The sequence below is a fragment of the Labrus mixtus genome, chromosome 13, assembly GCF_963584025.1.
Source record: "Labrus mixtus chromosome 13, fLabMix1.1, whole genome shotgun sequence".
NCBI classification, from domain to species: domain Eukaryota; kingdom Metazoa; phylum Chordata; class Actinopteri; order Labriformes; family Labridae; genus Labrus; species Labrus mixtus.
In genome coordinates, this window is record NC_083624.1 from 8,242,204 (window position 1) to 8,270,164 (window position 27,961).

The window sequence follows — 27,961 nt, forward strand, 5'->3', positions numbered from 1 at the left end:
GATGATCTTCAACTTGCTCACGGCATTTTACTGCTGCCAAAAATATTTTTGCTCGTACTTAATTTTTAATCAGAAATATTAGACCTTTTATAAAATGCATTCACCTTGATTTGAATATAAAAATGCTTCTTATTTAAAATATTTCTACTATGCTCTCTATTAGGCTTTCATCAGGAATACATTGCATACATTGCCATAAAAGGTATTTTATTAATACCACTTATGATCCTGTGTTTAAAGCTGACAGTATTAGGGAGGTTATTAATATTACCATTTATAAATTATTACTATGTTCTGATTTTTTCCTATGAGATGTATCTATTGGTTTTGCTCTGCCTTTTACAGTCCACCATGTTTTCATTGCCCTCTCTTTTTGTCTATGCTACCTTCACTAACATCGGAGTTTTGACATTCGACACCTGAAATAACGACAGAGTAGAGTGACTAGAACCCATACGTCGAAGAAAATAGTTAATTGGACTTACAAAATTAACTTTGAGGCCATATAGTCGAGATATATCTGTACGGTTAAGTTTTTAAACGGTCTTAAAAGTCATGTTAGACGGAACAGGTTAAAGTAATCCACTTGTGTTTGTTGTATTTATTTGATTAGCTTCTTGTAAATTATTTTTAGTTCTGTTTTGAACGGCAAATATAAGTTTTCAAAGCTAAGGCATTCCGACAAAAACAAACATGTTATGTTAGTGCTATTTGGATAATTCTAGCGTTAAATGAGACTGGGTTTTGTTTGGAGATACTAGCGTTAAATTAAACGGAGGTTTGAGGCGGCCCTTGAACGCATCATTGTAAGAGCGGGCGGTAGCTGGTCTGTCTGTAACCCTCTGAGCTGCAGAGCTAGTGCAGTAACTACAGCCAGGTACTGCTTGGGTACACTAGCGTCCTGTCTGTTGTTACCTTACAGCCAACGCGGCCTTTACGTGTGCTAAATCAAATACTGCTTGATTTGTTTTGGCACCAACCCGCAGCCATGGCGGCTGAGACCGACAAGGTAGAGCCTGCGGACAGCGACGAAGGAGAAGATCAGTACGAAGTGGAAAGGATCATTGACATGCGGGTGGAAGAGGTAAAAAAAAAGCTAGCTCTCTGCTACTTAGCCGCTTGGCTTGCTTGGCAAACATGGCTGGCATTGCTTTTCAGTCCACTCTCACGACGCATAGCCCACCTACAATGGTGTCTTGATACAACACGGCTGTCAACACACTTCTTTTCCAATCTATTTGAGATGCATTTCGTTGCACAAGAATCACACATCCTGGCACTACTACACTGTAGTGTCGTAGCTCCCTCCTCCGTGCACAGCTTCGGGTTTTTTTTTTTTTTTTTTTTTTTTTTGTACAACTTCTCCCATGATGTCCGCTTGCCTCTCCCCTGCTGGGGCCAAGGACAGACGCTCTGCAAGCTTGCACATATTTTCATAAAGGCGACTCTTGCCCAGTGGCTTAGTTTTATTGAATTATTTGAGGGTAAAATGTGAGTCTTAACAGTTTGGATGTTGTAATTTCACTGACAGTTATCGACGTCTGCAAGTAACGTTACCATTTTGGCATCACTAACCCTCCGTGTACTTTACCTTTTTGTTGATTAAATACTAAGTAAAATTTATATTTTCATCTCAATTTCATATCTAAAGTCACGGTTTTTGTAAGAATAGTATCCCACATATGTGTCTTCAATATTTCTGTGCAGGTTCAGCTGTCATTACATTTAGTAACACCCACCGTCTTTATAAAAGCTTTCAGCGATTTTTCATTATTTTTATTTTTTTTATTTTTTTTATTTATTCAATTTCAGTTTAGTTTTTAATGCTGGTTTGTTAGTTTTTATTTTGTGAAAATGCTTAGTTTGAATTAAGTTTTTATAGTTTTTCATTTTTCGCTGTATGTAAATGGTATAGAAACTATTTAAAAGATAATAATAATAAGTATTGTACAAAAAAGAATACAGTTTTAATTAATGCAGTCAGCAAGCTCATCCAAAAAAAAATATTATAAAATGTGTCACTCAGTTTGTCTGTGTCGATGAAAATGAAGGACTTTTCTCTATAATTTTATTTTATATTGTTTTGAAACCACACAATAGATTTTCGGTAAGTCATCTTTTTAAATATTATCTTTATGTTATTAGTTTACGTTGACGATAAAAAATGTTGACATCCACCAAGATAATATTTAAGAGCTACACATGTTACTGAGCTGCTATACTTAGCTCTCCACTCATTATTAACCATTTATATGTTTTTATCAGGACTTCTCAAATGTGAGCACAGTATCATCACACGACTTAGTAACAGTGTGCTGTATAGTTTGTACTGTTTTGCTGAACACAAGTATTTATTGAGAATTAATCTGCATGTTATTTATAATCAGCCTGTACTCAAATTGTGTTTACAAAGACTGGCCTCACAGCAAGGCGGTGCCACATTTTCACACTTAAATATTAACTAGGCGTTCACGCGAGTGCATAAGGAGAGGGTGTGGGATGAAGGTGTGGTGTTTGTTTTATTCTTTGAGTGCAAGGTTTTTCATTTTCTTTGCAAACTCTTGACGTTCACGCTGGTTGTTTACATCAATTAAGGTAACCAGATTTTTGCAAATGAAAAGCTCCTTCAAGTTAGTTTACAGGGGCTGATGCATGAATTCACGCTGGACAAACATTGTTAATGTGAACTCAATTTGGCTTCTTGTTTTTTTTTTTTTTTGAAGAGTTTGAATTCGCATTACAAAGACACAGACATCATTGCTGGGTATAGACTTGGTGAAAAAATGAGAAATAAAAAGCTAAATAGTGAGCTGTTTTAAAAACAAAAACACAGATTACTCACACAGTATGGCTTCAATACTTGAACATATTTCTCGCCCTACGTCATGACGACTCTCTTAAGAGTCTCGAGTGTTTCTACCACCTGCTTGTAAAATATCACAACACTAATGGGAGTAAAGGCAGAGACAGTAGGGCAGTAAACTGTCTACATGATGCAGCTGTTGAAACACGTTTCTTTAGTTTCTGCATTGCTGCAAATAAATATGTAGGCACTGGGCAATTGTGATGGAACCCAGTTAGAAAGCCACTTAATGACAGTCCTTTCCAGTCAGCGTAGGAACAATGTAGAAGGTGCACTGACACTTTCTAACATTGCAGTTAAAGCCACATTGCTTCACACTTGTTCAGCATTGCTTATTTTCTCGTAATGACTTTTCTTTAGCTTGAACTCTCTGTTTTTTTTAGACTCAGCTGGGGCTGGCCTGCAAAAAAAAGATGATATATATTGTGAGGTTTTTTGTTGTGCAAAATGACGTTTGGATTTCACAATGAAATATTAGCCTACCTACCTTATCCCATTAGTTTCTTAAAATATGGCCCTGGTCCAGAGTGATGTCTTTAATGTGCATTTTTTCTTTCTTCAGTGAATGTTGACATTTTCCAGCTGTTGGTCAGCCAAGTGATCTGTGTTGTTGTTTTACACGTTATATCTGTGGCTTAATTAATTGAATAACATAAATCAAAGAGAAGTGTCCTGCCACTGTGTCAGGTGAGTGTGGATAAGTGCTCTAGTTTCATATTCTCTCTCTGTCTCTGTGTAAAGGGTGAAGTGCTGTACAGAGTGCGGTGGAAGAACTACTGCTCAGACGATGACACATGGGAGCCCGAGGCCCACTTGGAGGATTGTCGCGAGGTCCTCTTAACTTTTAAGAAGACCATGGCTGAAATTAAGGCCAAGAAAGAAGCAGAAGCCAAGAAGAGTGTGGTAAGTCGAAGTGACAGTTGTCAAAACACCACAGAGTCTGTGCTCCTCCGAACGAAAACTGAAGGATTACAGAGTTGCGCTCGCTCATTGCAGCTTGTAAAAAAAAAAAACACCTTTTACTTTGCTTGTCTTCAAAACTCATCACTTATCATAGGTGAATTATTAAAACAGGCTTCGCAAAGAGTCCTCAAATTTTTTTTATTATTACACATTACAAGAATATTCTTGCCTTGAATTACAGCCTTAATAAATGTCTGATTTGCAGCTTAATTAGGAGCTTCATCTTCAAACATTCAAGAAAACCTTTTCTTTGTGATCACCTGGTTTTTCAATGGTGGAAATGTTCTCTGGTGATCCCTTAATTTAAGAAATTTGCAAAGATCATTGACTTTGTGTTGCAGTTGCATTTTAATAATAATATATTATATTTAATGTAAATTAGTTTATCATTCATGTAGGTGTCTGTAAAAGGTTTTGATCATCTGGAAGTTTTTGGTGTAGGTACTAAAAAAAAGTTTTTACCCTAAAGAGAGCTCTGAACACGGCTAAAACCAGATTGGTCTAAAACACTTCGAGATTTAGACAACTAACTCCCCACTTCCAAAAAGAATAAAGAAAGTTGTCCAACATATAAATGTATTCAATAAGTATCTGCTGTGGACCAAATTTTCACCTAGCAAGATTAGAAATCAGATGTCTCTGCCTTCAAGAACTTGTTTATTTAGCTGTTACACAAACAAACAAACTGTAAGATAGTCACAAAGACATGCATTGTGAGTTCAGAGTATACAAACAATATGTGGCTATTTGAATGTCAGCGTTATAGGAATAACCTCTAATATACCGTCATTTTAGTTTCTGTTAACACTCTGGGAAGGTTGAAGTCATCTGATGTGTAGGGGTCCATGTGTTTGCTGCTGCCTTGTTTAAAAGTGCAAAACAGCAAAAAAAGGAGCACACTCAACCGTAATACAGTTTTTCAGGTGCACAACCTCAACAAGACTAAAGAGAGACAGAAAAGTCAGCGTGCTAAAAGATGAAGGTCTTGTGCTGAAAGGCGTCCCATTGTTGATCTGTACTCTGCTGCTCTGCCCAGATAAACACTTTTTAATGTGCTGACTTTTCTCTTTTGTATTGTTTAAAAAAATGCCAAATGACCAGGTTAACAGTTCAGTAAATCAAAAATAAATGCTGTCTACTCTTGAAGACGTTGCAGGGAATTGGTAATCAGACTTGAAATACTCGCATTATCATTTATAATTTCATTCCTCAAAACGTTTGTCATTTTCTTTCAAAGTCTTTGTTTGTACATTGCTGCAAATCCTGCCGTGTTACAGCCACCTGTACATCAGCCAACCGCACTGATAGGAATGTGCTATCTATCCTAGGTCTAAAACTTCTGGGAAAAATACAATGCATCATTCTAAAATGCCTTATTTATTTTACTGTTCTTCTGTTAGAAGCTGCTGCCGACAAAGAGTGACGTCTTTGATGCGGACTCGGAGAGTGACAGTGACAAAGATCGACCCAGCGTGGCACCCATCAAGAAGAAAAAGATGAAGCTAAAGGAAGATGAGGAGGAGCCACTTTCAAAGGAAAAGAAGAAAAAGAAAAAAGAGAAACGGAAGGAGGATTTCAGGCCTCTACCGGCACCAGAGACGGACGAAGAAGAGAGAGCACCGACCCCATCCTCTCCTCCCATGGAGAAAAAGACCGATATGAAAAAGCGAGTGGTTGACTCTGACGAGGAGGACAACGAGCCCGTTCCCCTGAAAAAACACAAGAAGGAAAAGGGAAAAGATGGAGGAAAGCACAAGAAGGAAAAGGCAGAGGAGGGAAAGAAGAAGAAAGGAAAGAAGGAAAGGAAGATTGAAACCTCGGAAGACGAGGCTGCTGCACCTCTAGAGGACGACCTAAGTGACGGCCCTTCAGAGTCTCAGGTGGACGATAGTGCTTCAGCAGACGCAGGGGCAAAATCAGCCGAAAGGGCCCGTTTGGAGGACAAGGTCAAGCAAAAGAAGGGGAAGTGGGAAGTGAATCTGCAGGGCATTAAGGACATAATCCAAGACAAAAAGGGCAAAAAGCCAGACACGCCACTAAAAGAAAGCAGCCTCCAAAAACTCAAGAGTCTCACCTCTAAAAGCAAGGAGGAGGCTGCCCCTCACTCAGACTCCAGTGACAGCTCCACTTTACACAGGAAAGCTAAGAGCAAAGGGCAGGAGAGCACACCTGTGCCGCCCAAAGTCCCGTCTTCCTCCACATCCTCATCGTCCTCCTCGTCCTCCGTCACAGCAGCTAGCAGCGCTAAAGGTAAGGAGGAAGAGGTGGCTAAAGAGGAGGTTTTGGGACAGAAGGATGCGACAGGCTCCACTAACCTGTTTGAGAAGTTCCTGTTAAACTGCGAGGCCAAGGACCGTGCCCCCCGAAGGCAGCCAGTACATCAGCCCACCCCAGAAAAAAGCATCAGCAAACCCACCAAGGTACAGCATTAGTGCTATATGTATGTATTTTACCATGTTGACTTAACTTGCTGAAAGTATTTATTTGGTTGACCGAGTAGAAAGTCTGCTCTTTTATTGTGTGTCCTGTGCACACTCTGCTGACATATTTGTCGTTGTAGCAGTTTTTTTTGCTTGGTTGACGGTTAACATTACACCCTTCTTAGGATTACTGGTGCTTTGTGCAGAAACATAACAGCTCTGAGCTGATGTCATTAACATTAATCACACGCCTGCTCCTGTGTGTCAACAAGAAGAAGGCTTCTCTCAACATAACAGCATGCTTTTTCATGTAATCACTACACCTGACTGGCTAAACAGTGTGACTCTTACATTCCCAAGACATCAAAATAGAACTTAAAGGTTCTTTAATCACATTTATCTTGCATTCATTGTCACCTATTAGCTAGAATTACACAGCAAGGTTTTTTGTTTTCTAGGTTTGCAATTTCCTGGAAATTAAAATGTAATGTGACTGACCCTGTACCATTTATTAGGCTTTGTTTAACATTTTTAAAATATGCAAATTTCCCCAAAATAGAAACCAGGGTGCAGAAATCACCCCAATCTACCCTCCTCTATGGAGGGAAGTTGTAGTCCGTATTGATTTGAGACATTTGGCATTTACTTGATATGATTGTTTATGTCATTACTGGCTTGCACCCAGAGCCTACAGTGAAGAGTAATTTCTGTATAAAGAGTCACAGCTGCACATCTGCAGAGTAATATTTAGCCTCTTCAGTTTGTCAAAGGAAGAGGGGAACAGGCCAGAGACGGGAAGCTGTTAGTATACAGTCATAATGAGTGTACAGACATGGAGAAGACCTTAAGGGTCCTTTTGATGGATCCTGCTGCTCAGATATTAAACTCAAGGTTTTTACACTTTCACGTTCTTTTTCTTTCTAACAACAGGTAATCGGAAAGATTGAGAAGCTCTCTAAGGCGACCAAAGAGTCTCCAGCTCAGAAACCAGATCCTGAGAAGACGGAGAAGACCAAGCAATCAGATGGTACACATTTGACACAGACATTGATGTTCTTAGTTTGGTCATGTAAGCTGCCACAACATCCCTAAAGTAACCTCTCACCAGGGGAAAGAAAACTGAATACAAAATCGGAAGAAAATAAGAAATTAAATGATTTTAATTGACTATATTATATGTACTGTTTTTGTGCAATAATTCAGTCTCTTACAGATTCTAAAAGAAGAACAACTCCTTGCAGAAGCATCACAGTAATGTCTGTATAAACATCACAATAATCTGTGATCATGAATTGAGGAAGCATTGAATCATCTGCGAAGTCCGCTGTTTTTAGCCCAAAGATTACGTGTTCAGTCTAGCTCCAAAGCAGTAGCTTTTCTGTGTGTTCCTCTTTCCTTTTATCTTTTATTTTCACTCAAACAACTGGCTTACGATCTTAGTTGTGGAAACATAACTGAACATAAAACATCCATATATGGATCTGTCGGGTGGTATGAGAGCCACTAAAGCAATAAATAGTCCCTCTAACAGCTGTGAGTTCATCAGCTGCTAACAAACAAATTTAAAACTTGTTTGAACACGTAAACATGAGTGCTCCCATTATCCCCAGTGAGAAAACCAGTCCTCATGGAGCTGGAATGGCAGCTGCGTTTTGATTGGCAGTTGGGATGGAGGATGAAAAAGCCCTTCTAGGGTGTTTCTGACAGGAAATATGGCGTCTGGTCTCTCTCCCCCCCATTTAGCCCCAAAACCTGGACAGAGTCACGGCTTCAGCCTGGACAGCGATGAGAAGGAAGATGAACCCTCAGCAAAGCCAAGACCAGGAGAAGAACCCCGGGACAAGAGAGAGAAGCAAGATGAGGCGCAGCGGCCCAGCTGGGACAGGAGAACGTCAACAGACGACAGGCGGAAGAGGAGAGAGGACAGCGAGCCAAGACTCTTCATGGCATGTGATGACAATCAGGACATCCAGGATCCAGCAGAGGGCGCTGACAAATCTGGTATTTTTCTGATCTTGCCTCTGAGCATATGCTGACATTTGCTACTTCCAAATATCAACAAAAGAAAATGTCAAACTGTACATTTGTCTCAGTAACGTTTTTCAACTTTCTTATTTAATGCAAAACTTGACTTATTATCACAGTTAAAATACAAACAGAAGCTGAGGTCTGAAACATACAGTAACGTTATCAAGCTTCTCAGAGAGAATAAAAAAGTGTTTTGAATTGCAGTGTGACTGTTTCCTCTTGCAAACTAATAATGTGTCACTCTGCAATGTGTTCTGTACAGACAAGGGCCATGCAACCTTGAGTCTAGGAATGGACCTCAACCTGGACTGGATGACGCTGGACGACTTCCAGAAGCACCTAAATGGGGAAGATGAGATCCTGTCTGGTCCCCCGCTATCTCCTAGTGAGTTTAGCATTTACTCCTTTACCCCTCAGACATTTAGCAGACTACTGTCTACTGCTATGAAGAAGTGTTCAAGAAGTTAAAAGGTAACTTTCCAACTTGGTCAAGGATAGTCACGAGGATATTTGGTTGGTAACCCTGATAGAAGTATTTTAAATCACCAATTTTGGCATTCCAACTTGTAGCTCAAAACAGCAGTTTTCTAAACACTCGCTCGCTGTTTTTCAAAGTGAATCTCCTTGGATATTTATTTCAAGCCCCCATGAAATGACAGTTTCAGGTTCTTTAGCTTCTTCTAAAGCAGGGATGTTGATAGGTTTCAATGGAGGATGTCCCCAGGACCCAGAGGTGGTGATTTTATGGTGATCCCAGGGAAATTGAATGGGTCTCCAATAAAAAAAGGGTTTGAAAAAGTAGTGCTAAACTGTTGTTATGATACTAGTTGTAAGATATGATTATAATGATATGTAAATGTAGCTGAATTTGTGGCATGCTGATAGGTTGGTGAATTTGTTTTATTTGTGAATAGATGTGCCAGATTTGTTATAATTAGATCTAATGTCACAGTGTGTTAAATTGTCATCTGAAAAGAGCACCTTATGGGTATGTGGTGAGCCACATTATAGCCACCATTATATTTTTTTTTGGGGGGGAAGATGCAGATTGTTGCAACTCTTCTTCAGCTTTTGGCTCAGGAGGAGAGGAGGTACAGGCTGGTACAGGCAGTGCTGAGGTACTCTTTATCGACCTGTAGGCTATATAGCAGAGTCAGGGAGGAGTGCAGAGGTACAAGAAGCACAAACAAACCAGCTGCAATAGACTTTACAATAGAATTCAACTTTACAATAGAAATTCTCTTGACCCATTACACGCCAACGTCCTCTGACTGTCTGTCGGCTGCCTTTCATTTAACTTCTGTTGTAGGGATTGAGAGGGTAAGGCAATTTATTGTTCATTTAGAATACATTGTTTTAATATGTAAGTCAAATTTTTGACTCTTTTTTTTTTTTTATAGATTAAGTCCTTACATAATTGTATTTTTTTTAGGGTTTTAGGGTTTTTTGCCTTTATTTGATAGGACAGTGAATAGAGTAAGAAACACAGGAAGTAGAGTGGGGAAAGGAGCCACAGGCCGGACTTGAACCTGGGCCGCCCACCTCGAGGGCTATAGCCTACTAAATGGGGTGCCACCTAACCTCTAGTCCATCTGCCCTCCCTAACGTACATTATTTGATTTTGAGTATTTTTTAAGAGATTATATCATTTCCTTTTTACGCTAGCTTGTAAATTATCTTGGATTGTAACAGTTGTAATATTTACTGCTCTACCATCAAACTAAATCTAGCTGTGTTTTGTTCCTGTCAGGTGAGCTGCGTGATGCTGTGAAAAGTGGAGATTACATGGCAGTAAAATTGGCACTTAATTCCAAAGAAGACTACAATCTAGACCAAGAGGTATGTGCAAAAAAAATGTTTTAACCCCCCACCCCCCGCCCTTAAATCTTTTATAAAACCTTATAGCCAAGCGAACCATCATGTTTTGAGAACTTGCCACATTTTCAATGATACTTGCTTTCGGTTCTGAAGGACTTCTCAAGCCCTCAATTCCAAGAAAGATACGCATTACAACCTTTACTGCTCACACCTTGGTTGTCCCAGTGTGTATGTGTTGGAGTGTTTGTGCTGACGTGTGATGGTTGTTCATGATCAGTGTAACTGTGCTGTGTCTGAAAGAAAACACCCTTATACTGTTGAACTCTTGCCCAGCCAGGTCTTCTGCATTAAAAGCATGAGCTGACGTAGCGTTAAAATTACACGACACTTCAATGAAGGAGAAGCAGGATTGTTCAAAATAGTAAAACAAAGATGAAGGTTCTAGGAAACGTATTTGTCCTCAGTGGAATTTATCAACTTGAGACTTATTTTAACACACAGTATGTAAATTCAGCCGCCAGTTGACTCTCAATCACAACAATAACAAGAGATGACATCGAGGCTTGAAGGGAATAATGGGAGCGATTCTCTCTGCTACTCCATCCCCACCTCCGTTGAAAATGACCTCCGAGTTGACCGTAGTGAAGACGAACGGGCGAAACCGACCTGAGGAAGAGAATATGGTTACCGCCGATGTATCCAAGTATAATTTACAAGACGTTTTTATCACAGCAACACATACAGCAACAGTACGGCAGCTTCTTATGCAGCGTACTGTGATGTAACATCTAGTGTTTCCATGGCAACGATAAATATGTCTGTCATGGTTGCCACCAAGTAATACACGGGCCAAACAGAATTTCTCTGGTTTTGAAAACTGTTAAAAATATGAAAGGTAATGTAAGTACTCAACAACAACAAAATATATAACAAAGGTTTAATGCATTTTTAATTAGTTTAGATATTTAAGTGTAAAAATTCGAACCCCCTAACCCTTCAGGTTCTTGGATGCAAACTTCTTTTTTATGATTTGACTTTCTGAAAAATATTTACAGTATCTCAGGAAACCTGAATTAAAAAGGCAGGAATGAACAACAGCAAATGACTTCCTATGACCAGATCAAGCAGTCGAGATCACTCACTTTCATCATGTGTGGATGCTCTCTAAATTATTAACCATAAAGAAAAATTATAGATAAAAAAAACTTCAAGATTTCTGTCTCTACAAGATCTACACAATGACTTCCCTGCTTCATGTCTACTGTTAATTCAACGCTTCAAGACGTTTTGAATGACTGCAAGGCACCAAATGCAGGTAAGAGCATCACATGCTTTAACTTTTACATGCAAATAAAAATGTCTTTAGTGACGTGATAGTGTTGCTCATTAATACTACCGTCAGTTTTGTTTGTAATTTATCAAGCCAAACAAACGTGTGGTTCAAATGAAGTTTTAATGGTTGATGGTTCATATAATCTAATGAGATACGTAAAGAGCGTTGCTTACTTTAAACCTGACCAGTATTGCTTTAATATAGGCAGAATATTTAAAAAGCTATGGTAAACTCCACCAATCTCTGTCATGAGATCTTTCTGATTCTTTCTGTTGTTGCCTGCATGACGTTAAATGCTCTCGGCTCTATTTACCAGTACTCATGCTTGACCTAAGCTAGATTGTTGTATCAACCATGGCATGGTTTGAAATTGCTTCTTTAATTTACATGTTATTATACAATTGTTACCTTTTCATGCAATTGTCATTTCAATGTCATTATAATTTGTGCACAATAGAGACCTTGGTGTTATCTGTCCTTGCAGAGAACCAGCCAAATAAAGAAGACACTGAACACAAGAAGTGATAGGACAAGATGACCCCTTTGAAGCAGGTACATAATGTTTGGAACATGTATCACCATCATAAACATAACACATGTAAAAACCAGCATGCACCAGTAACTATCAGAAAGCCATTTTTTCTTTATCTTTCCATTAATATTTAAGGTTAAATTAAATCTACTTACAAAAAAAAACATAATGTTGGTAATTGAATGGCTGAACACCATAAAAGTGTTCCCCTGTTTTGCATCTGTACATTGCCTCGTCCTGGACTCTATTATGTATGTAGCCACATTGAAAGACGTGTTATGTTAACTCATGAGTTTCATAGATTTAACTGTGAAAACTTTGCTATGCTAACTTGCTAAGCCAAAATTTTGTCTTGATTTAAAGCCATGCATGTAGGTGTAGCGTCAGTTCATATTCTGTACCCTCCATGTAGCACTTCATCCAACACCTCATGATTACATTTACGTGGTTGGACATTTACGATGTCAAAACACTGCTTGATCCAATAAAGCCATTAATTGTTATCAAATGGGTCACATGTGGTCTTTGTACTGGAGATTTGAGAGGTGTCAGAGGTTTTTTGTTACCGATGTCGGTAGTGATGTGTGGCCATCACATTGACTTCTGTTTGAATGAGCCTGGATCTGGGTGGGGCATTGCCAAGGTGCTGATGCGTAAAACAGACGGGTTTTTTTTGAAAGACAACAAAACAAAAAAATAATTTCGACCTATCACCATCATTTAATAACCAAAATTCCAACCAACTTTTGTTTTTGTTTGCCCCCTTACATTATTTTTCGAAGAGGTCTGATTTTGAAGTTTTTCAAATTATTCATGGCTTCTGATTTGGCGTTAAGTCTTACATATACTTGTTCTTTTACAGGCCTGTACTATGGGTGAGACGAGGTCATTTGAAGCAGAGAGGAGCTTGATTGAAGAGAGAAGTTCGAGTGACCCTTATAGGTTGACTTCTAACCTTGACATTGCAAGAAATGAAGAGGGCACTACAGAAGTAAAAGTGAATTTTCCACAAGATTTGGATTGTCTTATAGCTGGCGAAAATATAAACAGCTCTACTTCTAATACAAACTCTGAACAAGGGACAATAAGAGATCATGAAAATATACATAATGCTGGGGAGGATGGAACTGAATTCAAAGACTCTGGTTGTAATTCAGCTACTAAGCAGGATGATCAAGAAAAGGATGACCAGAGGGATGCACAGGAATCCGAGATGTCAGACAACTCAGAGGGTGGTTTATCAAGTAAAGTAGGTTTCAACACTGATCATTCAAATCAAACCTCACCTGACGGAAGGACACTGACAAGGAGAAGAGAGCAAAAAGAAGTATCTGCAGAACAAAGCTCAAGTGAGGAAGCGAATGACTCAAGTGATGAGACTGAGGATGTGTTAGAAGGTCAGTCTGATGGTTCAGATCAAGGTCTAAATGAGTCGGACACAAAGGTCATTGCCAAAACACCGTTAAGACGCAGCAGGCAAACTGTGGAGAGGAAACAACCAACACGATCCAGTTCAAGGACCTGTAAGAAAGTTCTTGAAACTAAAACCAGCACAGAGAATGAGGAGAAGAAAGAGTCCTGCAAGAAGCACTTCTGTTTATATTGCAAACAGGCTTTCACTCAGATTGCAAAGCATTTGGAAAGAAGACATGCGGACGAAACTGATGTGTCCCATGCAATACACTTTCCCAGAGGTTCCAAAGTCAGACAGACTTTGCTTGACCAAATTCGTAATAAAGGAGATTACGAACATAATTGCAAAGTTCTCAAAAGTGGTGAGGGGGAAATTGTTACAAAGAAACAGGTCAAAAATCCTGGCGTATCCGTCCGTGATTACCTGCCTTGCCAGCACTGCTTTGCGTTCTATCGCAAAACAGATTTATGGAGACATGAAAGATCATGTAAGGCCAGAAAGGGAGATCAGAAATTCTCTGAAAACACAAAAAGAAGCAGTGTCCACAGCGCTGCCTCCAGGCTGCTTCCAATGTCAGAATTTTTGACTGGAGGTTGTGAGGAAATCATCCACATCATGCATCAAGATGACATTTCGAGGCTTATCCGAAATGACCCTCTTATTTGTAAATATGGCAATGCTTTGTCTGCTAAGTATGACCATGACAAGTCTCAGTTTGCTTATATTGCCCAAAAGATGAGGGAACTTGGCAGATTTTTGCAAGCTGTAATTGAGCTTGACCAGAGCGTGAAGTACTTGCATGAAATATGTCAACCATCCAGATTTGAATTAGCCATTGAAGGAGCCAAAAAAGCGAGTGGTTTTGACCCCAGTTCCAGTAAGTTTAAAACAGTTTCCCTTGTCTCAAAGATCGGCTATTCCTTAAAACGAGCTGCAGAGATAGCTTTTGGGGAAAGTCGAATGACAGAGGACAGTGAAACTGAAAGTGAGGTGAAAAAGTTCATACAGCTTCTTGATACAAAATGGAATGGCTGTTTCTCTCGCAAAGCTCTTGCATTATCACTAAAGCAAGACGTCAAGAAGGTGGAAGTAGATAATTCAACAGTTACAGAAGATTTGATAAAACTTCACAGGTTTATCACAGGGGAAGAAGACGAAGCCAGGAGGGAGCTGACAGACAGTCCTAGTTTGTCAACGTGGAAAAAGCTCAGTGAGGCTACTCTAGCAGATGTATGTCTGTTTAACAGAGGAAGGGTAGGGAATATTGGCAGAATTCCCTTGCTAACTTACACTCACAGAAAGAGTAGGGACGCATTTGTTCCCTCTGCAGATCAAATAAGAAGAAGCACAAAATTGGAGCTGGAGCTTGGTGCCAGTTTTACAAGGTTGGAGCTAGAGGGTCAGTCTGGTAGGAACATGCTGGTTCTGCTCACTGAAAGGATGGTTTCATCAATCGAATTAATCGTTGCAAATCGAGAACAAGCTGGTGTGGCAAAAACCAACCCATACCTGTTTGCACGGACTGAAGGTCCATCCTTTATCAGAGGATTGGATTGTTTTCGAAGGGCTGCAATGGAATGTGGAGTTAAAAACCCAGAAGCACTCCTGTCCTCATCATTAAGAGAGCAAATAGCCAGTTGCTGGCAGCTTATGAGCCTCAGTGAAAGTGAATTGGATCAAGTGGCCATGCTGGTCAATAGGAGCAGCCAGGAGTGTTACAGGCTCTCAGATGATGCATCACAGCTGGAGGAAGTAAGCAAACAGCTTCTCAAGCTGGATCGAACACTACCATCAAGTCAGTCAAGCACTACAACAGATGGTGAGTACCTGGGTCTGCTTTGGTCTATTACACAAGTTTCATGTGAAATATCCGCTGTTAATTACAGTCTCTATGGCAGTTTCACAAACTTTCTGTTCTAGAAACCTTTACCTGAATCATGAAGTCTCCATATGCAGGTTGTAATTGAACAGAGGCTGTTCTAACCTCTCATGATCCTTTTTAGGACTTGATAATAAATTATTTTGACCTTCATAATAGCTGTTGGAAAAAACTACTCAAGGTCAACTTACTCATTCAGTTTTGAGCAAAGACACAAAACAAAATCTGACTTTTTCCAAGCTCAAGTATGAACTGTCCAACTCTATAGTAGAAATGTGGGTTTGACTTTAAAGGTTGACTGCATACTGCAGTTTTAATTTGATTAAGTTTTCTTTCTGTTTTATAATTGTGAATCTTTTACTTTTACTCTTCTCAGGAGTAAAAGAGGACTCTACTCTTCTTTCTATCTTCTTAGGAACGGCACAAAAGCCTGCTTTGAAGAGAAGACCTTGGAGTGAGAAGGAGCAGGCAGCAGTGAAGAGTTACTTGAATGAATTCATCACAGCAATGAAGGTTCCGGGCAAAAAGGAGTGCAATGCTTGCATAGCTGCTGAACCAGATCTTTGTGGAAGGTCTTGGACAGATGTCAAAAACTATGTGCACAACACACTACAGACCGTACGGAGGAGAAGTAGGTCTGAAGGAAATATAAATGAGAGTCCAAAAGCTGGAGGCCAAACACCAAAAACCGATTTGGAAGACACAAACATCTGTACTATGACAACAGTGAATCCAGATCATATAAGAGAAAGTTCAGACTGTTGTATGACAATGTCGTCACCAACCAACTTGAGAGACTCGACAACACTGTACTCACAAGACTTGACTCAGAGTTATGCATCTTTGTGTTCTACTAGTACAAATTTGGTCCATTCGAGTCAACAATTGATTTCTTCTTTCACACCATTGAATGCTACTGATACACAAGTGGTTCCTACATTCACCCCACACAACACTACAAACCCATTAATGTCTCCGGGATACACATCAGAGAGCATGATCATGCCAATGTCTCCCTCTTATGTACAGAATAACACAAATATGCCACCCCCATCTGTGTATACGACACAGGACACTACAAATTTACCTCTGATTCCTAATTATAGCACCCTCACTGCCCCAAGTACCTCAATGAGTCCTTCTTATACGTCATTAAACACAGCAAGTGCACAAATGATCCCTGCATTCTCAACATTGACTGATAGAAATAGGCCTATCGTTTCTTCCTTCACAGCTTTGAACCATCCAAGTACACCAACTTACCTCACAACCCAACCTAGGGCTCCTACAACTGCACAGGTTGTCCCAACCATCCATAGACCCAATGCTCCTGACAGAATACCAGTGGTACAGGACAGCACGGGAAAGTCCACTGCAGGAAAACGAGGCACTCCCGCTGTTAAGCCTCAGAAGAGAAATAAGCGGTTGTGGAGTGAGGAGGAACAGGCGGCAGTGAGGCGTCAGTTTGGAGACTTTTGTAAACTGGTGAAAGTTCCAGGCAAAAAGGATTGCGATGCATGCTTAGCTGCAGAACCAGCCTTGAACACAAGAACATGGAGGGAAGTCAAATACTATGTACATAACTCAATTCAGTCCTTGAAAAGAAGAGGACATCCAGTTGCCTCCAAACAAAGTGTAGGACCCGAACCAGAGACTCAAAATCTAAATCAAAATGCAGAGTGGGATGGTCCTGTTTATCTTTCATTGTAAATATTTGTAATGGACTTGTTACAAACAATAAGAGGTGATACCTTAGTTGTGTAGGGACTGTGTATACCATACACATTTATATGGGTCTTAGAAATTCAGCAAATGTGAATTGCTATCAAATGTGTGGTCTGTGAACCATGATCTCTGTATCCATATGGATCTAAAACAATAACAGACTTCCCTTTTATCCTTTTAGTCACGAAAGTTTCTAAATTATTAAAATCAAGGTTGACGACCAAGCTATTGTTGAACTGTTGCATGAATATACACTAAGTAGATTGAACCAAGGATGTTTGTAATGTAGGTTTTTCTCCAGCCAGTCAGATAATCATGTGTAATGTGCTTATGTCGCAGAGAGTATGCAACACAGTCAGACATGTAACAATTTGTCAGTTCATTGAAGGTTATCTCAGTAGATGTGTGATCATTTAGATATCGTCAAACCACATTTTGCCTTGATTTCCCAAGATTCATTGGTGGTGGACAGTTACCAATATGGCTTCCAAAAGGAAATTTGCAGTTTCAAACACAGTATTTCTAAAAATGGTGACAATGGCTTGGAACCTTCCATCCACTGTGATCCAAGCATTTTCCACCCTGTACTAAGCAAAGGTAGACTGTACATTTCTAGAGGGACTTTTACTCTACTTCAAAACTGACTTGGACATCAATATTTCTGCCTGTGCTGTTTTCAGTAGCATTTTTACTAATTTGAATACAAGAAAAAAAAAGAGAAAGCCTACCTGCAAATCCTTGCATCCAGTGCTACGTTAAAGATGTGCTTTGACTTGATTTTCATAATTCCCAAATGCCTGGCCCAAGTGTACTATGTTCCTGCTTTAGCCAGTAGCCTATAGAGTAGACAGCCCCTGATAGCCTGCAGCAGTAATGGCATACTTCCCTTCTGATGTCAGAGAATTAGGAGCTCTGTTTATATACCTCTTTCCTTAACCTTAGAAACCTATTTTTCTGTTGAGGATCCTGTTTGATAAATGTTCATTATCTGCATATATTTGTATTTTCATGTGTGTTTACAAGCTACCGAAAGGTTAAGTTGTATTTTTTTTAATCTCTATACAGCAAATGTGTAGAATATTTTAGTACTTTATTGTATTATATGTACTCTGTCTCTTATGTTAAAAAAACATACACTGCATTATCGCATTTATATCACTTTATTTTTTATCATCTGGAGTGTTGGACAATTATATCCAGCCTCCTAGATTCAGTTGCCTTATTATGTTGATTATTTGCTGTTTCACATTGTATCTGTCAATAGTTTTCATTTCAAATTTGTCAAACATATAGCATATTAACTACAAGTAAATTGTACTACTTGTCATGATTCCTGAAAGTGAAAGTGACATTGGTTTACACTTCTAGTCTTAAGAAATGGACAGCGATTGTTGAGCTCTTTGTTGAACCAGACTTAAAGCATCGGCCTAAAGAAGCTACTTTTGGTTTCTGCCCCATGGGCATTGATCAAATCCAGATTATTTTCTACTGAGACAACTTATAACTGAAGATGTTATATCTGAAAATTAAACATTTCATTTGAAGTGCAAATGTAGGGTTGTATCAGTCATACAAACCTTGTTGAGTGTTTATACTGGATTCTTAAGAAAGGGTTCAACCTGCACCATTAGCAGCTGGTCACGTTTTAAAACAGTAGTCCTGGTTTACCAAATGGATTGTAATTGTTTTGTTTAAGAAAGTAGGTGCTTATACAGTGTTAATTTTACAGTGGTTATAAAAATGTTTTGTGGACCAACTGTTGTTTGGTTGAGTTGAATGACTGTAGACGCTACCACTTTTTTGTTTTGATGTTGTGACCCAATGGATTGGAAGTTTTGGTTAATCAATCTTTATTTATATAGCGCCATTTTATAACAAATTTTATCTCTGTGGTTAAGAGTTCCACCTTGCTCTACTCTGGTTATTTTTATGGACAGAAGATTTGGTGTCATCCTCTGTAGCAGCTGTATTGAACCTTTGTAGAGTAACCAGTGTTTCTCCATTTCATACCAAAGCCTTTAGTATCTAACATAAATGAAACAAACCTTTCTAAATGAACCCTGCGTGTGAGCAGGGCTGCAAACCCAGGTGAGTTTTCCTATGCTAACCTTTTCACAGAGACAATAGAAAGGTTTCCCTTTGTCACCGCTTCCTTTTAAGATGGATATTTCTGGGTTGCAGTTTAAACTGTAGTCAGAGTTACAACCAAGTTAAGCCTTTGTAATCAGTCAAAGGTCTAGAAATAAACAATCTTTCATGCACTACATTTGCTCTTTGGCGTTGGACAGCAGCTTTTTTTCCCCTGTACAGTACATCTCTGTCATTCATTGCTGTTGTATAAGCACACAATCCTTGTTACTCTTCATCCTGTTGTGATCATGTTGCCTTCAGTTTATCCTTCTTACTAAGAATTGTAAGACACTTCTGCTTGTACAATAAATTGCTTCTTGGCTTAAAACTTGAAGATTCTATTGTCATGAAGACATCAGGAATTTTTTTTTTGTTTAAAGTGCATTAGAATGCTGGGTTTCATAGATTATATTTGCACTTGCCTAGATCAACCTCTGCACTTTGACCTTGGTGTCAAATGTAGTCTAGTTCTAGCTAAAATAATAATAATAATAATCCAAGATGGCAAAAGTCAAAATGCCAAACTCAAGGCATTGCTACATGTTTTTGCAGCATTTGAAGTTCCCTCCTGATGCCCATTCGTAAGATTGCAGGTTTAAATCCTTTCTGCTTGAATTTGAATTATTCAACACTGTAGGATACATCCATAGTTTTATATAGTTTTTGTTTTTGGGCCATGAGCAAAAGTAGAGGGCTAATTGAAATTAAGACCTGACGGTGGCACTGAAGAAAAGGTAAGATAATTAAATTCCATAGAGATTTATGACTAGTACAATAATGTGTGTCATGGCTTTATTACTGGTATATAAACAAAAAATAAAATATGGATCTCAGTGGTGCTAGAGAGAAGTTCAGTGTAAACAAACATCAGTAGGATTTAACCTCTTGGTGCCTCGTTTATTAAAACACCAGGGTTCTGCAGTGGACAGTGATTAGCACGTTCACCTCAAGGCAAGAAGATCCTCCGTTCTAAACTGGCATCAGATTGAGACCATTGTATGGAGTTTACCCTGTTCTCACAGATGTATCCAAAGTGTTCAGACAGGCAAGGTAGATAAATCTGCATCATTAGGTTGACTGTAAACATGAATATAATGGATGGTTATCCATAAAATGACAGGCAGTAAAATGACAACCTATCAAGGAGATCAGCTCTTGAAACTCTGCAAAGGTTGGTCAAAAAGACAAAATGATTTGTGGTCAATAATTTGGTTCTCTTCAGCCAGTTACTTCAACACATTGTTTGAGATTACCATTTATTTTCACTAACTAATGGAAAACTGTTCCGACATTTGTTTCTGAATCCTTCAATCATTTACAGATATAATGTGTCCTTCATGTAAAACCATGATGTCAGTGTGATTGCAGAAAAGGACCAATGTGACTTCTGCGGTTAAAGCAACTAGCAGAATTAACAAAAAAAAACCTGTGGTGAAGTGTGTGGTTTCAGTTCAGCTGAGAGCCCTTCTTAGCTGTACTGCAGCCAAACAGCCCACAGCGTGTCATTTTGAACTCACTTATTTTACAACCTTTGTCTGTGACACTGGCTTTGTTTGTGTCTGTTTGTCAACAGGATGTGAGTGGTATGTCTCTGAGCATGCTGGCAGCAGCAGGGGGTCAGGACGACATCCTCAGGTTGCTGATCAAGAAGGGAGTGAAGGTGAACGGACGACAGAAGAACGGCACCACAGCCCTGATGCACGCTGCAGAAAAGGTAACACAGCAGCCTCTCGCACCAAATATGAGAAGAGGGTTTGCAATCGTTACTGTGATGATGGACAAAGCATTTAATTTTTTTTGTATCTGTCCTCTGTTAGAATTTCTTGACTACTGTTGCTATCCTGCTGGAGGCGGGCTCTTATGTCAACGCACAGAATGTAGGCGGGGAAACGGCACTGATGAAGGTAAAGACACGTGTGACGCAGTGTTCTGTGTTTGGGTAAAAAAAAATAAGACATTTTAAGTGTTTACGATCTGCACATGAGACTAAGGCTGCGTTGGTAAATGTTTGTTGTATTTAACTTTAGGCGTGCAAAAGAGGGAACGCTGACGTAGTGCGCCTCCTGCTGGAATACGGCGCCGACTGCAACATCCTGTCCAAACACAAGAACACAGCCATGTACTTCGCCAAACTCAGCAACAACCTGATGGTGTTCGACTTCATCAAGGACCACATCAGCATGTGAGTTGTAACTACGGCTTAAACACTGATGGAGAAGAGCAGACACGGTCACAGATGTGTTTGACTGACAGATATTAAACTACTTTATTGATGTTGATGTGTGTTGTTTCTAAAAAAAAAAAAAATCTGAACTTCAGTACCTAGAGCAACGTTATGTAGTAAATCAGAACGTCTGCGCTGTCATAAAACACAGTGCTGACACGGCCCCCCCCCCCATCACAGACAGCGTGCATTTGTTGACAAGCAGAGGGGTTTTGTTAGAAACTTAAGACCCACGTTAAAACTACAAGACTTTGTGCAAATATCGACTCTGCTAGAGTCCAGATAGATAGATAGACTTTGTTTGGCATGGACATCACAGATACATTGGACGAACCAGATGCATTGTTCAAGTGTTTAAGCACACATGCAAGTTTTCAACACCTGTCCACAGCAGGCTTTTGAGAGGAAACAATTAAGGATAGGAAGAAAACAAATACGACAGAGAGAAACAATGAAGAGAAAATGACTAAAATAATCAAATGTGCAATATTACACATGAACTGTGGAGCAAAGGCAGCCCGCTGTAGAGACAACTTTTGGTGTAAGGTGCATATATGTATTTATTTATATGCAAGCCTGAGACATAACTTGAGTTAGATGACTTCCTGCACCTGGTAAAGCTGCTAAACATGAAACAACAATGACACCGAGAACAATACAGTTTACATACAATCTGTTATGTAAAGTATCTGCAGGGATGTACACTCTGCATATTTTGCTCTTTCTCTTCTTAGCATCATCCATCATTGTCTTCTTACATCTCTTAGCCTCTAGCTATTCATCAAACAGTAGAGGCGGGCTAACCGGTTAGTGCCTTAAAGCCGTACACACTTCTCGCGAGAGACCCACGGTCGCTGCAAAACTTACATAGTGTTATAAGCCAGTAACCGGGGCGATCTGTGACATGGGAGAGACACTATTATCGACTTTGAAACAGTTATTTTAAGGTGGAGAAGTTACATATTGTTGCTTAAAGCACTTTTTCAGATTAACAATTATAAAAAAAAAGAATGATATAAACATTTAAATCTGATTTAATTCTCAACGCTGTTCTTCTTCTCTGCCCATCTTTCTGTCTCTCAGGCTGTCCAGTGTGGCCGAGGACACGATCCGAGCGTACTTTGAGTCTCGTCTGGTGCTGCTCGAGCCGGTTTTTCCTCTTGCCTGCCACAGGCTTTGTGAGGGACCCGACTTCACCATGGAGTTTGGCTTCAAAACACAGCCACAACCAGAAGGTAGAAGAACTTTCACACTGCAAGTCATCAAAAGTCATCAAAAGTATTTTTAGATACAGAACATAATCACAGAGATCACATTGTTAGTGGTCCGTCCAAGTTTTTTTATCCGGGAGGGGATGAATCGATGGACGGTGTGTTGATTATTAAAAACATTCCAAGAAACCTCATAAGCTGCTTCCGCATCTTCACTCTGGACAATGTTTAGAAAATATTAGGCAGACTGCCCCTGAAATCCTCCTGGCTCGGTTGTTCACACATGCACCTCGCAGTGGGAGACTATCCCTGTCAGACAGGAGGGGTTTCAGGGGTGGGAGGGGGTCTCGTTAGGCAAGGCATGACGTATAAAGGACGACGCAGAAGTGGAGAACGAAGCAACGCGATCTGCTATACAAGACTATAATGAAAATGTTTGCGGCATCCCGTCCATTTTTATGTTGCCACCAACGCTACTCAGCTTCCTGTTAGAATGTGGCGGTCGGAAACTCCCTCCTCTCCTTTCAGAAACCCTCCTTGGTCGTGACTTTTCTCCTCGCTACACCTTCTGTCAGCGTGGACATGATAGAAGCGTGTGTGTGTGTGTGTGTTTGCAAACCTAGCTTATAGATGTGTAGATTTTTTGTGGTTTATTTATATGTATTTGCTTTTCCACTCATGCTGTGTTTGGTAAAACCTTATTTTATCATAAAATGAAAATGTGTACTAAGAAGGAGAGCTAACTGTTTTGATACCGCTGCAACAAAAATAGAAGTCCGAGGCATTCTTCTTTCCTTTTGATGCACAGGACCTCTGTCCCTCTCTTCTGCTACAGGCTCGGGGATCCTCCTCTTCATCTTCCACGCTAACTTCTTGAATGAAATAACAGCCCGGCTCTGCGGACCCTGCAGCGTTCACGCCGTGGTGCTCAACGACAAGTTCCAGCTGCCCATCTTCCTGGTTAGATCTTGTGAAAAAAACAATGCACACAGCACACAAAAAAAAGAAGTTTATATCAAGAATAATGGGTATTAATAGATAAATATGTTCAAACAATCTATTATGCCGTACCCCATTTTAATTCTTCTAACAGTGACAATGATTGCAGTAGATATTTAACACATGTACAATGAGTGATCATTTGCTTTAAGGAGGAGCTTGACATTTCTTCACAGGCTGCAAATTTTACCTGCACGAGCAATACACATAAACCTGTGTCTAACTGGTTATTTGATGTATTTCATTCTGTTATATATTATAAGTGATGATGTTCTTATTTCTCCTTATGTCTTTATTTTTGTCTTCAAATATACAGGATAGTCACTTTATCTACTCCTTCAGTCCGGTGCCAGGCATCAACAGACTCTTCATTCGTCTAGCAGAGGCACCAACAGCCAAGGTACACACACACACACACACACACACACACACACACACAATTAGCAGCACAATTTGTGTGTTAGTGTCAGGATTTGTATTTGCTTCTGACAGTCACAGTAGATGATGGACGGCTGTGGCTCAGTTGGTAGAGTCGGTCGTCTCACAACGGGAAGGTCGGGGGTTCAATCCCCAGCTCCTGCAGCTACATGTCCGATGTGTCCTTGGGCAAGACACTTAACCCCCGAGTTGCTCCCGCTGCTTCGTCAGCGGCGTGTGAATGTGCATGAATGGGATGGCATTATTCCAAAGCTTTCTGTTTTCCAAAAGACATGAAAAGACGAGACCAACAATGTGCAAACATGTCTCCTATTGTTTCCAAAAGTCCTCACTCTCTCTCTCTGTTACCCGTTCATTTTTATAAACAAATAACAAATGGAATTTGTGGGCGTCTGCAGCAGCAGTGAAGGGCATTTGTCTGGGACTATTTTCAGAGAGTAGATTAATACACGTTCAGACGAAACAAGTGAGTGTTTCAGCAGCAGGTCAATGTAGAATCTAGTTCAAAACAACTGCTGTGTGTGTGTGTGTGTGTGTGTGTGTGTGTGTGTGTGTGTGTGTGTGTGTGTGTGTGTGTGTGTGTGTGTGTGTGTGTGTGTGTGTGTGTGTGTGTGTGTGTGTGTGTGTGTGTGTGTGTGTGTGTGTGTGTGTGTGTGTGTGTGTGTGTGTGTGTGTGTGTGTGTGTTCATGGTAGTAAATGAATATGCCTTGAATGCAACAGTGTGGCCCATTCTTTTTAATAGAATTTGAAAAACAATGGAGCTCTATCACGGAGGAAACACGTCTTTAACACTTCAGATACACAGAAAATATTTGCTCTTTTCATGGAAGAAAACAGAAAATAAACAGCTGTTTACTTTAGAGCCTTCATTTTTTAATCAGCATATTTCAAACAAAAAAATGTACTCATCAAACACGTAACATTTCTTATAGCCATTATTTTAAAGAGCCCATATTATGCCCTTTTTGGGGTTCGTATATTTAATCTATGTTCCTACTTTTGTACGTTCACAATAGCTAAAGTCTGAAAAAAAGTGTCTGTTTTCATGTACTGCTCCTCCTTGCTCCCTCTACGCTCTGAGTCCAGCAGCTGCACTCTGTTGAGCCCACACTGTTAGACCCCACGTGGGCCAAGTCTGCTCTGATTGGTCTGCCGATCTGCTCTGTCGTTATTGGTCAGTTGCTCAGCACACTTCTCGGAAATGTCCCGCCTCTTTTACCATATTGGGAATGCAGCCACTGGCTCCGTCCGAGGGGAGCATAAACATTAGCACCTTAGCACTACGGTGCTACCGCAGGCTACGGCATATCATGGGCGTGCTACAGAAGTTAACGGGCGTGCATCATGAGCTGCTGGGCTTGCCACAACGAGCCAATGGGCTTAGATCAGTGATCTCACACTGACAATGACGTCGGACTGCCAAATTTTTATCGAGGGGGGCTAGAACCGAGCGTTACATGCGGCTAATGCTACAGCTAACAGGAGGACGTAGGAGAAGCCGCGTTTCCGCGGACTTTGAATTTTTGCAAATAGATGTGCCTAAACATGCACAGGACACTTGGAAAACACACTAAAGGGCATATAAAACCAGAAAAAGCATAATATGGGACCTTTAAAGGTCAGTTATTATGCAACATATACTTGACCATGTTTCTCACACACTAATTTGTGTCCCTAGTCTGTCTACAAACCACCAATGATGAGAAAAGTCAATCCTCTCCAACTTTTTCCTGCTCCACTTTTCAGAAAATGTCTGCTCAAACAGGCCGTTGGGAGATTTTCCCTTTGTGACATCACAAAGGGCAGTAACCCTTCCCCCAGGTGGGTGACACTCCCACAGCTAGGTGTTTGTTCTGCCCTCTGAGTCTGCCTTCTCACCGTAAACAATAGGGCATGGAGACTGAAAGCCCGAGACACCATGCCCTTCCAGAGAGGGGGCGTGGTCAGATACAGCTCATTAACATTTAAAGGTACAGACACAGAAACAGCCTGTTCTGAGCAGGGCTGAAATAGAGGGGTTTATAGACATTATCAAATACAGGATCAGAGTGGATTTAGAACAAGACACTTCACAGACATGTTTCCGGGAGCTCTGAGTCTTATTTAAACTTATTTAAACTGGTTGAATTGGAGGATAATATGTGACCTTTAACAAAAGTGTTTTTTAACAGTGGTAAAATGTTCTTTCTTCAGGTCAAACTCCTCATCTGTGCATACAGAGTTCAGCTGCAATGATGCCTCCTCTGATTATGTCAACAAGTCACACCGAGCCTGGCCTTAATGACAACACACACACACACACACACACACACACACACACACACACACACACACTACAGCTGAAACACTCTGCAAGGCTCGTTGTCTTCAAAGAGAGGAAACATTTTGTTGGCTCCTCATCACGGTGAGATTTAAAAGCCAGACCTCTTAAACTCGGAGAAGACTGAAGCTCATCGATGACATCCAGACTGCAGCTCCTCCGTGATCAACAAATGCCTTGCAATCTCGTGTGGTTGATTAAACCTCGAAGTAACCCTCAAGCAGCCCGTCCATTTTTACACTACGCTACTACACAGCTTCCTGGTAGAATGTGGCGGTCAGAAACTCCCTCCTCTCCTTTCAGAAACCCTCCTGGGTCGTGCCTTTTCTCCTAGCTCCACCTTCTGTCAGTGTGGACATGATAGACGTGTGTCTGTGTGTTTGTGTGTTTGCAAACCTAGCTTGTACATAGATGTGTAGATTTTTAGGGGTGCTTTTGAAGAAGATGCAGAACGGTTTTCCATCTCTCCTTTTTTTCAAATTTTCAAGCATTTCTTGGACCAATGTATTGCTTTCCCAATCATGCTGTGTTTGGTAACACCCTATTTTATAATAGACTGTCCTAAACATACCTGTTTAGATAGCACTGAAACTTAAATAGAAGTCTGAGGCATCCAGTATCGGGTAACTCCTTGTTGTTATTTACAAAATTACAAGCCAAAATCCTGCACACTGTGTTTCTCTTGAGGCAGATTTGGGTTCAAATATGACTGAAGATTTGTGTATTTTTTTTTTAAAGCTTTGGTACTTTTTCAACACTGTCGATAATTACAGGAACAGAAAATATATCATTCCATAACACGTGGTGTCAAAAATGTTGACAACCTTAGAAGCTGTGATGTGCTGTTAAGGTAAATCTGTTGATTCTCTAATGACAACAAGTGAGAAACTACATTTCTACATCACCCAATCAGAAGCCGGTAGAGAAGTTAATGTTAACCAAATCACCAGGATAGACACTGTTTTGTTTTCAATCTTTGCCAAGCGGTCGACAAAAAACCTCACTGGCCATCATGGGGTCATGTTCTTGTTGGAGAAGCTTCTGAACATGTTTCCATAACACTACATTAAGAAGGCGGGCAGATGCGTCCCAAAATTAAGAGATCCATCACAATATGTGGCGGGTATTTAGTGCTGTCCACATGTGACGTGACGATCTCACACCAGGAGTGTAAACAGGAGTGTACTCTAATGTGGATGTTCATACACCAGGAGGATGTGACTGCATAGACAATGTTTTTATGAATGAAGAAAAAGTGATTTTATATTTTTGGGTCTGTAAATATTCACATACTATATATAGATATATGCGTACAAAGACACAGTTATAAAGTGTCATCTGATGACTGGTTATGTTTTGTTGCTCTTTTTTTTTTCTTTTTTTTGTTGCAAATACAGGATTGAGTTAAGTTATTTAGTGTGTACAATAAAAATCTGTTTCCTTCACTTTCAAGGGCTTCAGTTTGTCGTCTTAGTCATTTACCCTCCTGCTAGTGAGGGTCAGGGTCAAGGATCTAGACTGATTGCTGCAGAGCTCAGGCCTTGTCTTTTTTTAACAGACGCTGAATGCTGCTCCGACATCTTGTCCATCTGGGTTTGAATGGTATACCTGCAGAAAAATAATAAAGCAGTTCTTCTACAGTAAGACTTGAGCATCTAATGAA

At 40.1% G+C, this 27,961-nt stretch overlaps 1 protein-coding gene across 4 annotated transcripts; it reads left to right on the plus strand.

Moving 5' to 3' along the window:
- The first annotated feature begins 816 nt into the window (after positions 1-816).
- On the plus strand, positions 817-27,750 carry mphosph8 (M-phase phosphoprotein 8). Of its 4 annotated transcripts, XM_061053514.1 has the most exons (14): positions 838-1,084; positions 3,605-3,766; positions 5,227-6,246; positions 7,177-7,273; positions 7,990-8,247; positions 8,537-8,659; positions 10,025-10,113; positions 20,679-20,819; positions 20,923-21,009; positions 21,133-21,287; positions 22,413-22,564; positions 23,376-23,500; positions 23,856-23,939; positions 26,172-27,750. In XM_061053514.1, the coding sequence occupies exons 1-14, from the start codon at positions 989-991 to the stop codon at positions 26,211-26,213; spliced, it is 2,631 nt and encodes an 876-aa protein (XP_060909497.1). In that variant the 5' UTR covers positions 838-988; the 3' UTR covers positions 26,214-27,750. The 4 variants fall into 4 exon arrangements, with proteins under 4 accessions (XP_060909495.1, XP_060909494.1, XP_060909496.1 ...); XM_061053512.1 differs by lacking the exons at positions 20,679-20,819; positions 20,923-21,009; positions 21,133-21,287; ... (2 more) ...; positions 23,856-23,939; positions 26,172-27,750 and adding exons at positions 12,820-15,190; positions 15,627-19,439 and having other exon boundaries at positions 817-1,084; positions 5,230-6,246; XM_061053511.1 differs by lacking the exons at positions 20,679-20,819; positions 20,923-21,009; positions 21,133-21,287; ... (2 more) ...; positions 23,856-23,939; positions 26,172-27,750 and adding exons at positions 12,820-15,190; positions 15,627-19,439 and having other exon boundaries at positions 818-1,084.
- Positions 27,751-27,961: the final 211 nt, after the last annotated feature.

Bases quoted from the DNA above. Each gene is read 5' to 3' on its own strand.
- mphosph8 (XM_061053511.1), top strand. From the start codon at position 989: ATGGCGGCTGAGACCGACAAGGTAGAGCCTGCGGACAGCGACGAAGGA. The intron at 7,274-7,989 runs GTACACATTTGA...CCCCCCATTTAG, and splicing joins GAAGACCAAGCAATCAGATG to CCCCAAAACCTGGACAGAGT. The intron at 15,191-15,626 runs GTGAGTACCTGG...TACTCTTCTCAG, and splicing joins GTCAAGCACTACAACAGATG to GAGTAAAAGAGGACTCTACT.